The 15,257-nt window shown below is 40.8% G+C and overlaps 1 protein-coding gene across 1 annotated transcript in view; it reads left to right on the top strand.

Moving 5' to 3' along the window:
• LOC145504381 (uncharacterized) overlaps window positions 1–15,257 on the top strand; it is a 234,473-nt gene that overhangs the window by 109,135 nt on the left and 110,081 nt on the right. Inside the window, exon 3 of the mRNA XM_081484995.1 lies at window positions 14,421–14,496. Coding sequence (XP_081341121.1) covers window positions 14,421–14,496 — 76 coding nt within the window. The remainder of the gene's footprint in view (window positions 1–14,420; window positions 14,497–15,257) is intronic.

The raw sequence follows: 15,257 nt of genomic DNA, 5'->3' as shown, positions 1-15,257 counted from the left end.
CAAAATTGCTATCAAACTGAATTGGTAGCTCATAAGCAACCTTATTAATGTGGAAATTATCTTGAAAAATACTATAATTTCCCAACTTTCAAAATGATGAAGAACCCGACTTCAGATGTATTATGAGGACCATGCAGTCACATGTATGATTAGATTCATTAAGGGCAAACAACAGGGCTTCCTTGGTGGCTCAGAGGTAAAGGCTCTGCCTGCAATGTGGGAGACCCAGGTTTGATCCCTGGGTCAGGAAGATCCCCTGGAGAAGGAAATGGCAACCCACTCCAGTACTCTTGCCTGGAAAATTCTGTGGGCTACAATCCATGGGGTCGCAAAGAGTCAGACACGACTGAGCAACTTCATTTTCACTTTCTAAGGGCAAACAACATATCGAGTAGACCACTTAAACTTAAAAAGATACATATATAATGTAAACTAAGCTTTGGTTTTTTTGAATATCACAATAATGTGTATGAATATACTAGAGTATATTAAGAATCACATTTGGTTTTCAGTGGCCCCACAGTGAAGAAGGATATGAACATTTTCTGCTTGTTCTACTGCTGTGGTATGTTACTTACATCTTTAGCATTTCTACAACACGGGATTTGTAAAGGGAGCTCTGAGATACAGCAAGAAAAAGTCAATGCAAATCTAGGAGAACATCTTATAGCATTGTTTGGACAACATTGAAATTGCTTTAAGTGTCTAATCTTTTTCAACTTGTGGGATATAAGTTTTAAGAAGTTTTAGAAGTCTCCAGAACAGGAGAAGTAAATACTGTTTTATGCAAAACTGAAGCCACATGCCTCCCTGAATCAGGTACTGATGATTCAGCCTAGCATGCTTTTCTGATGCTTAGAAAAATATTGGACTCTTCCCAACATACTAATACACCAGCTACCAATGCCCCATGAGATGAAGTATGCTTGCTCTTCTCTTACCTTAAAAATCAAGTAAATGGTTGATTAAAGGCAGTACCTTTATTCCAAATTGTGGCATGTTTGGATATGTGTATATTGACAGCTACCAGCAGCCGCACCTCCAGGATCTACTGCAACATTCAGGCTGAGGCCTTGTCCTCTGTTGTTTGCAGTCTAAACCTCACTCTTGCCCAACACAGAACTCTGTTCTATCTAACTCTAAGACCTCCTATTGCCTGGTGAAAACTTTCTGAAAGGTGACACACAGTCAGAGTCTCTTGTTAGTCCTTCCTTCTTTGTCCCTTCACAGGGTCAGATCTTTATCCCTTTCTGATGGCTCTCTCATCTTTAGAGAAGGTCTCAGAAGACCCTGACTGTAGCATCAGTTGACCAGAGGTGGTAGGTTAATAGGCAGGTGTTTATCCTTTTGGTGTCAATATTGATAATCCCAGGACAGGACTTTTTAGGTTGGCAGTGGTAATCAAGAGAGAAAACCGACTTCCAACAGCCAGATTCTTCAAGGTCCCTTTCAGATACTCCTATACAATCCCCAAACAGATTTTAGGGGTCCATATTTCCCTTTACTAGAGTCTGAAAAGATGACTCTGAGGTCACATAATCTCTTGCCCTACCTAGATGTGACTGAACACATGACCAATTTACCCAGCAGTCTTGTCTCAGTAGTCACCTCAGTTCAGTTCAGTCGCTCAGTTGAACAACAACAATGCTTGCCACAGTGTTGTAGAGTCTTTCATCCAGGGCATGATCATGTTCTCTAGTCCTGATTTTAAGTCTGAAATGAGGCTCACATCTGGGAACTTGGCAAGAGATCATGCCTATTATGACTGCCCTGAGTCTCATCCATATTTGATTTCTGATTGTATATGTTGAGCCATGTCTTTGGTAGCATTTCTTGCCCTTAAGAAAACAGCTAATAGAACAAGGCATCCCCAACTCTCCCTGGTCAGCCCTGTTCATTTTGTCTCATAATAGTTGTACATCCTTATTTGTGATGATTGAGCACTGCCACCTAGTTTGTATTATTCTTGATGATGCCATCCTCTTCATTGCCTTTGAAGAATCTAGATTTGTAATATAATTACTTTTCAGCCCAAGCCTACAGAGAACAGCCAACACTGAGTTTCTCTGATTCTGGTTCCCTCCCATCAGTATAATTTTTACTACTTTAGTAATGAGACTGTCCACTGGGTCTTTCTTGGGACAGTCATCTGGTGGGTTTTATATCCTTGCATGCCAACATCCCTGCTTTTTTTTTTTTTTTTTTTTTTAACTTCATAGTCTGGAGCTTTAACTGATGCTGGGAGGCTTCTCTGTTGATTCCTGTTATCAGGCATTTATTGCAAGATCTGTTAACCCCTTCCTCTTAGGATTTTGTAATGCTCACAAGACCAAGATGGGGTCTGAATTCATGATATGCAACCTGATGTCAGGGCATTTCAAGACAATCTGGTCCTTTCAGTGGATAGACTGAAGTACAGATAAACATTTGAAGTCAAGATATTTCATGATGAAACTGAAGTGTGGCTCTCAAACAATGGCCCATGCATTCTATTATGGAAATCAAGAACAGATTTAATTTTTTAATACAATTCCTACCAAGATTATAGAAGTATGTTCTCAGATGTTGGGTTAAAAAAAAAATGATGATAAGATGGAGAAAGGCTAGGTTTCATCTCAATTGGTCACAATGCTACAAAGTCTCACCATGGAGAAGCACTTAATTGAAAAATGATTTCATGTTTTCCTGTCTGCTTAATGAAAAGTTGAACTAGGATAGCTTTTGCTAGCCAGCCTCACAAATCAGAGTCTGAAAGATTATCTAATCAAGGAATAAAAGGCCAGTGGGACCATTCAGTAACTTGTTTCCTTCAGGCACCAGCCTAGTAGCTGGACTTGTCAAAGGTGTTAAACAGTTCAGTTGGTAAAGAATCCACCTGCAGTGCAGGAGATCCAGGTTCAATCCCTGGGTGGGGAAGATCCTCTGTAGAAGGAAATGGCAACCCACTCCAGTATTATTGCCTGGAAAATCCCATGGACAGAGCAGCCTGTTGGGCTATAGTCCATGGGACTGCAAAGAGTAGGACATGAGTTAGCAACTAGTAAGGGAGGTAAACTAAGATCATGGCATCTGGTCCCATCACTTCACAGCAAATAGATGGGGAAACAATGAAAACAGTGGCAGACTTTACTTTTTGGGGGCTCCAAAAATCCACCGCAGATGGTGACTGTAGCCGTGAAATTAAAAGATACTTACTCCTTGGAAGAAAAGCTATGATTAACCTAGACAACTTATAAAAAGCAGAGACATTACTTTGCCAACAAAGGCCCAGCTAGTCAAAGCTATGGTTTTTCCAGTAGTCATGTATGGATGTGAGAGTTGGACTATAAAGAAAGCTGAGCGCCGAAGAATTGATGCTTTTGAACTGTGGGGACATGAGTTTAGGTCAACTCCGGGAGTTGGTGATGGACAGCGAGGCCTGGTGTGCTGCAGTCCATGGGGTCACAAAGAGTCCAACATGACAGTGACTGAAATGAATTGAACATCGACTGGAACTTTAATGCTAGAAGAAACTTCTGCTGATACCTTTAATTAGGAACATCAAGATCTATAAATTTCCTTACCCTGGGCCTGTAGTAATACCAGAACAAGTATGGCCTGGGGTTCATGTTATGTGAACTGATCTTAGGAGCTCTGTCAGCTACCGTGTCCAACTCATCACAGTCAGCCTGTATTAAAAAGTTTTGCTTCTCCAGGAATGTTCCAGAAAGGCAAGGACACAATGTTGACCCTATTTTCTTTGAATAGGGGTCATAAATTCCTAGAGTAGAAAGCCAGATATCATCCGTGGCCAGTTTTGGAGGGTGACCAGCAATAGTTAATTAAATTATGGCATGTTATTTTGGAATAAGGATTCTTCAAGTGTGTTTCATGAGACTACTTAGTTATCACATGGTTTCATTTCTTCTGCATAAGTATTTTCATTTCTGAAGATACTTTCCCCATTTTGTTAAATTAAGCTCTCAAAATGTTCTTGGTTTGAAAGTGAATATGAAGTCGCTCAGTCGTGTCCAACTGTTTGAGACCCCGTGGACTATAGCCTGCCAGTCTCCTCTGTCCATGGGATTTCCCAGGCAAGAACACTGGAATGGGTTGCCATTTCCTTCTCCAGGGGATCTTCCTGACCTAGGGATCGAACCCAGGTCTCCCGCATTGCAGGCAGACTCTTCACCATTTGAGCCACCAGGGAATCCCTGTTCTTGGTTTATCCAACCACTAATTAAGAAAATCCTGAGGCTCCCCTGTGTTATGGTTTTCTACAGCTTAAGACAAGGGGAGACTTGAATGTTCAGGACCTTCTCTTGAGGAGTCTGTCAGTAAGGAGGGTAGTTATCATCTCCAGTTATTACACCTCTAGGTTGCTTGAAGCATTCACACCAAGGACACTCTCTCCCCAGGCTATTCACAGCCAATGATTATTCATGACTCATCTGGGCCTTTCCTGCTCTTTGAAATCTTATCTACATTTGTATCACGGTCCCATCTTGCAAGGGCTGCACCCAAGGACAACAAGGCTGGCATACTAAGGTAGACCGTTTTCTAGTTGACTGGGAAACTTGACAATTCAAGTACTCCTGAAGAGTCACACAGTTTAAGGAAGGTTTGGCAAGGCTGTCGTGGATTCTTCTATTTATCTTCTAGGGTCCAACCTAGAACAGACTGATGGCTCTCTCAGGCTCCCCAGTCTTCTTTCACATCTCCTTTCATGAAAGCATTTCCTTCAAGATCTTTGCACCTTTAATCACATCTTGGCATCTGGTACTTACAGGATCTGGTGTTACAAAAACTGATGTGCATACTAAGGTTGAGAAAAATACTACCATTTCTTGCAGCATTTTCAGTTTGTTGTGGAGACATGTTTTACCATGTCTAGTTCTTAGATGGCTTAAAACCAATGCTAGTTTTTTCTCCTTAGTTTTATACACCTTCCTACCACTGTTGTTTCAAGCCAATTTGGTCCACAGGGTAAAAGGACATACAGAGAAACATGACTTAAAAAAAAAAAAAATCAACTCTGAATTTCACACCCCTAGTCATAGTGGCCAGCACAGCCTACCACCTCTTTTGGAAGTCAAGAATGGATTTAGGTGTCCAGATACACAGAAGGGTATTCTATTGGGTATTAAGTACAGAAAGGTGTTCTGTTGTTGGTAACACTGCATGGAGGTTGCAACACTGGTACTTGCTGTGATCTATCTTTAAAAGGGCTTGAAGATAGATGTAATATGCTTGTCACAATGTCAGTGATGGATATAAAATCTTCCAGGCATTTTATGTTTTGTACAAAGAAGCCTCAATATTGCCAGTTCTCATTTTCATGAGGAATGTAAGGTGACTTCAAGCCAAAGGCACAGTTACCAATCTTACCTCTTAGGATGTAATATAATGTTTCCCAACTGAATCTTCAGTAATACCTGTGGTTTTAAAGCTTGATCGATTCTGTCAATTTTATGTAAACAAAAGCAATGATGCGGGCCAAGTGATTTGCATTCTGGGACTAGTGTGCATCTTTAGACAAATTTGAAAACAAAGCATAAGTCAGTATCTTTTAACACCAAGATATGTTAAAGATACTGATTTTAAAATGGTTGAGGAGAAAAGGCAGGTAGAGTGGCAAGTGAAGTTGGAGGATGTTGTTTGTGATCTGGTCTTCTAGGTAAATTTCCCTACATGGTTTTTTAGTTTTAAAAAGTATAAAACACCTCAGCCAAGACTCTATGAAATCTTAGGGTATGGATCCTGAAGTTCAGGCAAAGGGAGTGCAATAGTAAAGTTGCCCTGTGTCAGGACCTCAGTGTGTGCCTTTATATTGGGGTTCCTTCCCTTCACATAACCTTCTTTAAACTACATGCACTTGTATCCTTGTTTCAAGCTCTGTTCCTGTGGGAGAACTCAGACTAAGGTAATCACGGTTTGAAATACTAAGTAATCATCGGTCTTTGAGCAAAGGGATTATAGACAGATAAGGCTAGTGTATTCTATACCGCCCAGTAATAGGAAGACATTATATTTCTTCTATGTGAACTTTCTGGCCATAGAGGCAAAAGTCAGCCAGGCTGATTCCAGAAACATTCCATCCACTGCCATCAGTAACCCAGGTCCAGCTTTAAAAATCAGCTCTCAGTCTTTGGACCCATCCTGAATGAGTCATCAGATGGGATGTTATAGATTAGAGATCAGTTGGTACACACAGCCCACCAGAAACGATGCAAAGCCTTTCTATATATTGTGTATGTATATATTGTATTGACCCAAGTTAAAATCGTCTACCAATTTTTCTAAATTACTAGTATATAAAAGTCTCCAGAAGTGTAATATAACTATGTTTGCCTACTTCACTTGCAGACTTCGCCTCCAGACAGAGTTTTTACCATGCCCTAGTAGTGATGCCATGAGGCCTTCTGTGGGAAAAAAAAATAAAAACAAAAAACTGCACCCACTGCATGGTGGATGCTGATGCAGTACAGGCTACTTCCATGAAGGGCTTGTTGCTTCTGGGTGTGGTTTAGACAGCCCTTATCAGCTCCTTCATGGATTGTTTCAGCTGCAGAGGGCCACCTCATGCCTAAGGTCATGCATCTTCCCAGACTGGCCTGCATGCATGACCAACCTACGTGGCAAGATAAAACTATAGCCATATAAACTCAACAAATCAAAATGGGATTCTAGCTCTAGAGCTTCCCTGTGAATGGTTGAGGCTGTTTTGGGATCTATGCCACAGAATAGAGTAGAAGGAAGCAGGAGTGTGCAGAGGAGGACAGAATGTGGAACATTACCCCAAATGTATACCCTTCCTTCATTTAGCTCCCTCAAGAGGGCTAAAATCTTAGTCTATCCCTCAAACTGCCATACCTTAAGAGTAACTTCATTATCTGTAGTTAAACATATCCTCATATTGTTATCCATAAATCTTTTATATGTGAATTTTTATGTATATTAAGACTCTGATCCCCTGTACTACAATCAGGTAGTTGCCACTGTGTCTTTTTTAACTATCCCTATTATCTAGGATTTGGACTGGATTACATTTCTTGCCTCTTATGGCTGAAGTTATTTGGATTCACATAGCAAGCAGTTCTCAGGGAAGCTCTACCAAGTCCCATTAGCACATCTTCTCATGGTGTGTGTCTAACCTTTCTTTTATCACTGCACACACTAGGCCATTTGTGATAGTTAATACTGCAAGGCTCATGTTTGCTAGATGAGTCGCAGCTTTGTGACATAACCGAAGCCTAACTACTATAATGCCTTAGCACTGATTTTCCATGGATACCATCACACTGGGGATGGATGTAGGTATTTTCCATCTGTGCCATTGGCTAAATGTCAAGGGGAACCTTTCCCTAACATGGAACAACTTGACCAGTCTTCTGTGGATGAGACGTTGGCCGTGATAGACTCAAAGATGCACTACCTAGATCCTCTCCCTTGAAGGACTTACCATCCAGCTACAGAGAAGGCACTCCGTAGATAGTCTTCAACCATCAACTCCTCTAGGGTGTGACTATGCTACAGGTTTAGCCTGAGGTTAAATGCTTTTAGGAGAGCGATCCCTGGCCAGTGACTAAGCAGAAGAGTTTATATGAAAGCTTGACCCTCTTAGTCCAATGAGGAACAACTCCTACAGGTTATCCTAAGTTTAGAGAACCTTCTCTCTGCCAGGTTGGCAGGGACTTTGGGGTTAAACTCTACATTCAGTTTTGATGGCCCGATGTCCTATTCTAGACCTGTGTCAAGAAATCCTATCTGGTTTCTTTGCTCAACTTAACACGCACAGTAGTTCTTGCCAAGTCAGTAGCATTGCCATGGAGTGTCTTCCACTGTAGCTTATGTGGCAGCCACAGAGGTACCCTCCTCTGATCTCCCCTGCAGAACTGACCATCTGTCCTTCCTTTAGGATGCAATCATGTTCAAGTTGAGTCCATGCTTTTCCTAGGAGCTCCTACCCAGTAATTGGGCACTGTGGGAGAGAAGTGAAGCCTGACCATTTTTCATTCCAAGAAGATTCTTCTAGAGGTACTCCTTGTGCTGAGACTCCCTGCTAGGCTGCCGGAAGCTTTCTCAGTTCACTATAGTTCTGAAGTCCTCCCTATTCAATTCTTCCTATCCACTTCTTTTCCACAAGTCTTAGACCTATAAACAGTGTAAGATTTCTCTCTACCTAATCCTGCCCCTCCCTCCTTTTCTTAGTTGTTAACCCCAATAAGTCTTCTGAACTTCTAATTCCTTTTTGGGTTTGACACAGCATTGTAAGTCAAGATTTGGTAAAAGAAATTTCAGATTATTTCCAGTGGTCTCATGAAGGTCCTGGGGTGAACTGCTAGATCCTCATCAGAACCCAGAAAAATTTAACCCAGCCAATGTCTTCTTGGTTCTGAGAGAAAATAAAATCTGCTAACTCATGTGATGATACCAGGTCTTAGCCTGATCTAAGGAACAGTCAAGGGTCAGTCCCTATAAACCTTTAATTGGTGACAGGCTAAAGTAACATCTTCAAGAACTACCAAAGTTAAGAGAATTCCCTCTGACAAAAGAGTGCTAAATTTGTGCAGAGCTGGTCTCAGCCTCTGACAGAATTTTAGTCATACAAGTTGAAATTATTTCTTATGTTCCAGACTATTAAGTATACTTCAGTTATTGACCTTAACAGTTTAAGATTTCACAGAACTACAGGGACGAGTATGAGCTCTACATTGCTTCTTGGCAATATTTAAGTCCAACAAGCTCAGTCCTTAGGTCCATATATTCCTAAAATAGACACAACCATCTCCACTGTGAAAAGAGAGGACTTTGGTCACTAGTAACCTCAGAAGCCAATATTTTTAGCTTTAGTAAGTACCTCAGAACTCAAAGTAGTGGTTGACATATAACTGATATCACCTTTTAATTAAAGGAACTAGTGCCAGAGATCTTTATGGCATTTTTGTTGTTCTACTGCTGCCCTGCACCCAAAGACAGCCTCCTACATAGATTTCAGAGAGTCAAGATTCCCATTCCCAGTTAGTCCATGTGCTCCACCGCATGATTAGTATGATTCATATGAAGGAGTACATACCATTTAGACTGATGTTATTGTAGTGATGTAATCCATAGCCCACCACATGCCAACATGGTACCATAAAGCCCATGGTGAGGACATGCATATTTTTATAGTGTGAACGCTGTTAAGTGTAGGCTTTGGCAAACATGTAAGGATATCAAGGAAAGAATATTCATAGATAAGATGCCAAGATTGACTTATTTGCACCTGAAGATAATAGTGGACAGAAGCTAAAAGATTCTCACAGTATCAAAGAAAGGAAGCCAAATCTTCCCATTTGCTGGCTATTTGGATGTGAAACTTTAGGATAAGAAATAAAGGTTAGAGGAGCACATGAAAAACATTCAAGCAGGTGTCTTGCAGGATACTTTCAAACTGGTCCCAGAGGATCATGAGGAATTTCATATGTAGTATGTCAGTTAAATCTGGAGAGACAGGCTTCAAGAATGAGTAAGATTTTCAGAATTATTTGCAGTCCATTCCAAGGGCTACACCTTTAGGAGTGGCTTAACTACTGCTTGACAATTGCACTTGAGTTGGCAAGACATAGACAGTTGTGTCTACGTGGAATATATGGTGTTTGTCCCTTTGAATCCTGCTTTCAGTCCCTATAAGGAGGGGAAAAAACACTTCTCATCTAAGACTGTTGGGCTATTTGGTTTGGGTTGGGGGAATCTTAGCAGGAAGTCAACAGGAAGAGGGGACTATCAGGGCAATTATTTCCTTGGCAACCACTGGTGAATAGAACTTTCATGCATCAATAAAAGCTTATTTCTCACAAGGCAGTCAGCTTCTCCCTGCCAGAATCTATTATACATTCTTCCTTTTCCTTTTGAACCTGGGATGCTACATCTTTTGTTGTTTAGTCTTCCATTACTACTAACTCTGGGTTATTGCATTCTCCCTTTGTAAATAAGACCTTCATTGAGTTACTCTAGTTTGACTATGCTGTTTTTTCTTGGGCTCCCTGACTAATACAGTGCCAGCTCAGATAATGTTCTTAGCCATCCTGTGGTGTGGATATTGCTTATTCAAGGGTTAAGTTAAGCCTTGAGATTTTCTATAAAATTCCTAACACTGAAGAATTCTTCAAATGTCCACTTTCACAGTTCTTTTGCCTCTTTTGTTCTGTGTTAATGCAGTAGTCAGCAGTGATAATAGAGTAGTATCATTGGGGAACAGGGTTGGAGTAAGTTACTGAGTAGAAGAGATATTCTAAAATGCTCAGAATTGACTGATTAGATTTAGAGAGGTTGGATTCAGATTTAGAGAAGTTGGATTCTACATATATATGAAATATTTAAAAATTCATAAATTACCACTTGTTTTGAAAGGCTCTAAACCATTATATTTGCATAATGAATACCATGCAGATAGGTCTTCACTGGTGGCTCAGTTGTGAAGAATCCGCTTGGCAATGCAAGAGATGTGGGTTTGATCCCTGAGTCAGGAAGTTCCCCTAGAGAAGGAAATGGTAACACACACTCCAGTATTCTTGCTGGGAAATCCCATCGACAAAGGACCTGGTGGGCTCCAGTCCATGGGGTCACAAATCAGTCCAACACAACTTAGTTACTAAACCACTAAACCGCCACCACCACCATGCAGATAAAGCGTATTAGTTTCAAGTATGTTCTTTCAGGTGACGTCTACATATAAGTCAAGACCCACCATTTAATAGCCGTCTGAAGATAGCTGAATGTTGAGCCTCAAGCCAACTTTTTCACTCTCCTCTTTGCAGTCCATGGGTTGCCAGGGGTTGCAAAGAGTTGGGCATGACTGGGCAACTGAACAACAGCAGCAATGAAGATGTGCAATCCTGTTTCAGCTGGTTCAAAGATCAACATAGATCTTTATAGGCTGGGGTTCTTATTTTCCCACCCATAAAAATGTTAAAGGTATACTTCTTTAGTGTAGAAAAGACTCAAGCATAGACTTGAGTTCTCAAATCTGAACTACCACAGATGCCTGAACTCCTTGGCTGGTTTATTTTATTGTAGTATTTCACTCAGACCTGAGTATCAAAAAAAAAAAAAAGTAAACTTTAAGAACCAAGGCTTAATTCAACTCAAATTTATACAGGAGGAGAATCTAGAATATATAGGATGTTCTAACAGTTGTAAAGGCAGCACCTCCAAATCTCTCATTGGCAAACAGACATGGAGACTTATTATTAAAACATATGCAGACTTGCCTCATTTGAAATTCCAAGAGGTATCATCTTTATTGATCTTCAAGCTAGAGATCAAAGAAAAGCAACTTAGAGACCAAGCCTAGAGTCTTCAAAGAAGATGGCTGAAGAATGAGTCTTCAATATCACAGTACCAGCTCTTCCTGAAGGGTAGATGGGGTGTTGTTGTAATTCAGCTTAGTCCACTACTAGGCCTGATGCTTTCTCTTTACAAAAGATATGATACTGGAGCCAGTTATCAGGCAATTCAAAGCTTTACTACTGGCTCAGGCACAAGCAGGTGGGAAGTCATGCAGAGAAGGGGCATCACCAGCATGATGGCTCTCTGGAGATAATGAATAGGAAGAACCTAGTTCTGGACAGTATGTTCCATCTTAAAACTGGCAGGATTTTTGGGAAAAAAAAAAAAAAAAAGCCAGAGGCTGACTGAGTTCTGACAACCTGTGCTGATTGGGAGGGTGAGAAAGGAATATGCTCAGAGGGGAAGGATGAATGACCTTGGTGTTAAGTTTACCCAAAATATGGCTTTATTCTGAGTGACTTAGTGCTTCTAATTATTTCTGCATCATCACACATCTTCACAGTGGAATAGTCTCCATGGTCATGAAGCAGAAGCAGTTTAAAGAGTTCAAAGTAAGACAGAAGAAAAGCTACCAGTCCAGAACCCTAGTAAAAGTGACAAGCAACGTGGAAGTCCTCAAGAGCAGAAGGTAGGGAGACACCCCAGGTGTAATGTCTAGGGCTCAGCATAGCAGCCATTTTACCATCTCAGCAAGGGTGAAGTGGAGGTGGAGAGAAAAAGCCAATTGCCAAGATAAGCTGGTCTCTTCCTTAATTCCTATTCCAGAGATCCTGGAATGCAAGCCTCTTGCCAAGGATACCTACAGAACATAAAGCTATAACTATACTCATAGGAAGTCTATTTTCAGAGGAATAAAGCTTAGTCTTGCTATGCTGGCCACATAGCTCAAATTCCAGTTGTTGCAAAACCAAAAATGTTAGAGGATGTCACTTCTGACCTTTACCTGGAACTAATGCTACTTTGATGATATTTTACTCTGGGAAGTTTTCCAGTCAAAGACAGAAGAATCGTATGGCAAACCTATTAGGCTTACAGGAAGGCATCATAGGAGATATAAACTAATCCATCCCTAGTAGGTAGAATATTTTTTTCCCTTATTGCTTTAAGTAACAATTTTCCTACACTTGACTTATTTGGGAAGTTTAAGTCTGCAGGTTTGTCCAAACTCATCTGGCCAATAGAATTGTCAACGCCCAAGGAAACTTCTAACAACTTTTTCTGCCAGGATCTAACCTCAAGGTAGCTGGAATACTGGATGGAGGGGGCCAAACATTTGTTTTTGACTGGCAAAGCAAATGAGCAGAGGACTTTGAGTCAGAGAGAGGCTTATTTTACATTAAGATTGTTAAGTAGCTAGCATTTTTGGATGAATGAAAACCACAGTCGCTTCAATCAAATGGATCACATGGACCATAGCCTTGTCTAACTCAATGAAACTATGAGCCATGCCATGTAAGGTCACCCAAGATGGAAGAGTCATGGTGGAGAGTTCTGACAAAACATGGTCCACTGGAGAAGGCATTGGCCAACCACGTCAGTATTCTTGCCTTGAGAACCCTGTGAAGAAAATTTGACTTAGAAGCCTCACTTTGAAAAAGTAAGGCCTATTTGAAGTTTAAATACTGCTTGGAACTGCAGAGAGGGTAATTTTTTTTTTTTTTTTTTTTTTTTAGTAGAGAAAACCAGATACTCCTGGAAGCCACCACCACAAGTTGGGAGTAACACTAGGTTTCCAGGCCGGAAAATGGGAGAAACTAGGAAGCAATGATTTTAGGAAAAATCAAGGTGATGTGTGTAAGTTCCACACTAGTGAGCATCAACAAGGGGAAAATTGGGGATTGAGAAATGGAGACCCTAGATAGCAGAAGTCCTCTAGAACTGAAGAGTATGCAACTGCCCAAGGCAGGGAGTTACAAGCTGTTGTTCATAGCTAGTGAGAGATCTCAGTAGTAGAGAAGCATTCCTTGAGAATAATTGAAGTCCGGGCCTTTTATTCCCACCAGGAACACCCAGGGTGAACGTTCTAATACAGCTTCACTTAGGACCTGTGTAAGACCCAGTGACTAGGTCTTTCTGGAGGTAGCTTTGTCTTATTTCTTCTTTGGATCCCAAGGACAGTATTTGGGAATATTCCCAGAGCTTTGAACAAGAATACAGATGTCCCTAAAATGGTTTGCTAATAAATTATGCTAGACAACTCACAGTGAGCCCAAGAGGAAGCACAATAGCCTGACATGTAGCCCTGAGCAACTCTTCTACATATGACCCACAGGGCTCTATCTCCTGTTTGTTCGCTGAGCTTCTAAATAGTCACTTCACAGCCCGACTCCAGGATTGGATTGCCTCAGGCCAAAACAACCAATAGGGAGGGAGCACAGCCCCACTCAGACAATTGGATTCAAGATATACTGAGCATAGTCCTGCCAACAGAGCAAGACCCAGTTTTCCCCACAGCCAGTCCCTCCCATCAGGAAGCAAGAACTATAATCCTGCAGCCTCCAGCAAGAAAACCACAACAAAATTCTGTAAATCAATTAACCGTCAATTAAAAAAATTTTTTAAATAGACTTTATACCAAATGAGATTTATACTATAGACACAGTCTAGACCTATACTGAAATACAAACTTTTCTCCAATACAGGTGGTCACAAACAGGAACAGATTTCCTACTTATTTCTGTATCAACAACTGTCTGGACAAATTGCTCTTAGTTTCACTACGGGGGAGAATTCCTAGCCCTCAGGCCAAGTTCATGGTTGTCATGGTCTCTCCCTTAGTTTTGTGACCAAGAATTTGCTCATTTTCTTCAAAAGCCACAAAGAACTGAGTGACAAGGCAATGACATGGAAACTTAAGAAATTTAAACATTAACATTTCTAAGAAATGTTATCTTTCTGAGGAGATGATTATAAGGAATAAATTCTAAGCTTTAGGGCAAAGTAAAAGATTTTACACTTTCCTTGGCATTTCTCATAAGAGCTTCGAATAGACGAAAGGAACAGGATAAATGCCATCTGTATGGAGAGATGTAAGGTTAAGTTTAGCTTAGAAGAGAAAGTAACAGCAGAGTAAAAATCCTCTAATAAGATCTTTAATTCCATTGAAGACATAGGTGTCAGAAAAGGACAGAATATGGGTCCACAGGAAACAGTGTTTGGACTACAGTCTCTAGGCCAATAAGGGTAAGTCCATTTATATAGTCATATAGTATTACATACCTGGATAAAAAGTTGCCAACCTTACCCTCCAAAGGAACTAGGATGTACTCAACACTAGTATCTGTTGTTTGCAGGTACACCTGCCTCTTTCCCATTACCTAAGTTCAGACTGACTACGAGTAACTGGAACACAAATGCCAGAACTCAAGGTTTTCAGGCAATGAAGCTGTCTGCCTTGAGTGTTTCACTAGGTCCACTAAGATGTAGCTTTTCTGGATAAGAACTTTGGTTTTGCTTACTGACACTGCCTGAAACCCACATACTGTTGTCTCACACCAGAGATCTTGGTAGCAGATTCTGACTGGTATTTTTCCCTCTTAGCCAATTTCTTCAGTTCAAAACCAGCTATAAGATCCTTCTTTGATTCAAGCAGAACACCACTGGCATACATCTACGTATCTTAGTCAGATGTTTTTTTAGAAGACACCATGGGAAGTATTTCCCATATGCAGGGCTTCCTCATGCCAGAATGTAGCCACACATTCTATACTGCCCAAGTCTGCCTGGATGCCTAGGAGAGTGCAGTGATAAAGTCTGGATATGTGTAACAAATCCCTGAGGTAGAAAAACACTCTAATCAGCCCTGGGCAGGTAAGGAAGTTGTTGCAAACTGGGCTCTGACAGAAGATACTGAGAATTAGAGCTGCATAAATGACCAACCTAGACAGTATATTAAAAAGCAGAGACATTGTCAACAAAGGTCTGTCTAGTCAAGGCTATGGTTT

This window comes from Giraffa tippelskirchi, chromosome 5 (genome assembly GCF_054371585.1).
Source record: "Giraffa tippelskirchi isolate mGirTip1 chromosome 5, T2T-mGirTip1v1.2.pri, whole genome shotgun sequence".
In the NCBI taxonomy this organism is placed as follows: Eukaryota; Metazoa; Chordata; class Mammalia; order Artiodactyla; family Giraffidae; genus Giraffa; species Giraffa tippelskirchi.
This window is presented reverse-complemented; position numbering and strand designations above follow the sequence as displayed.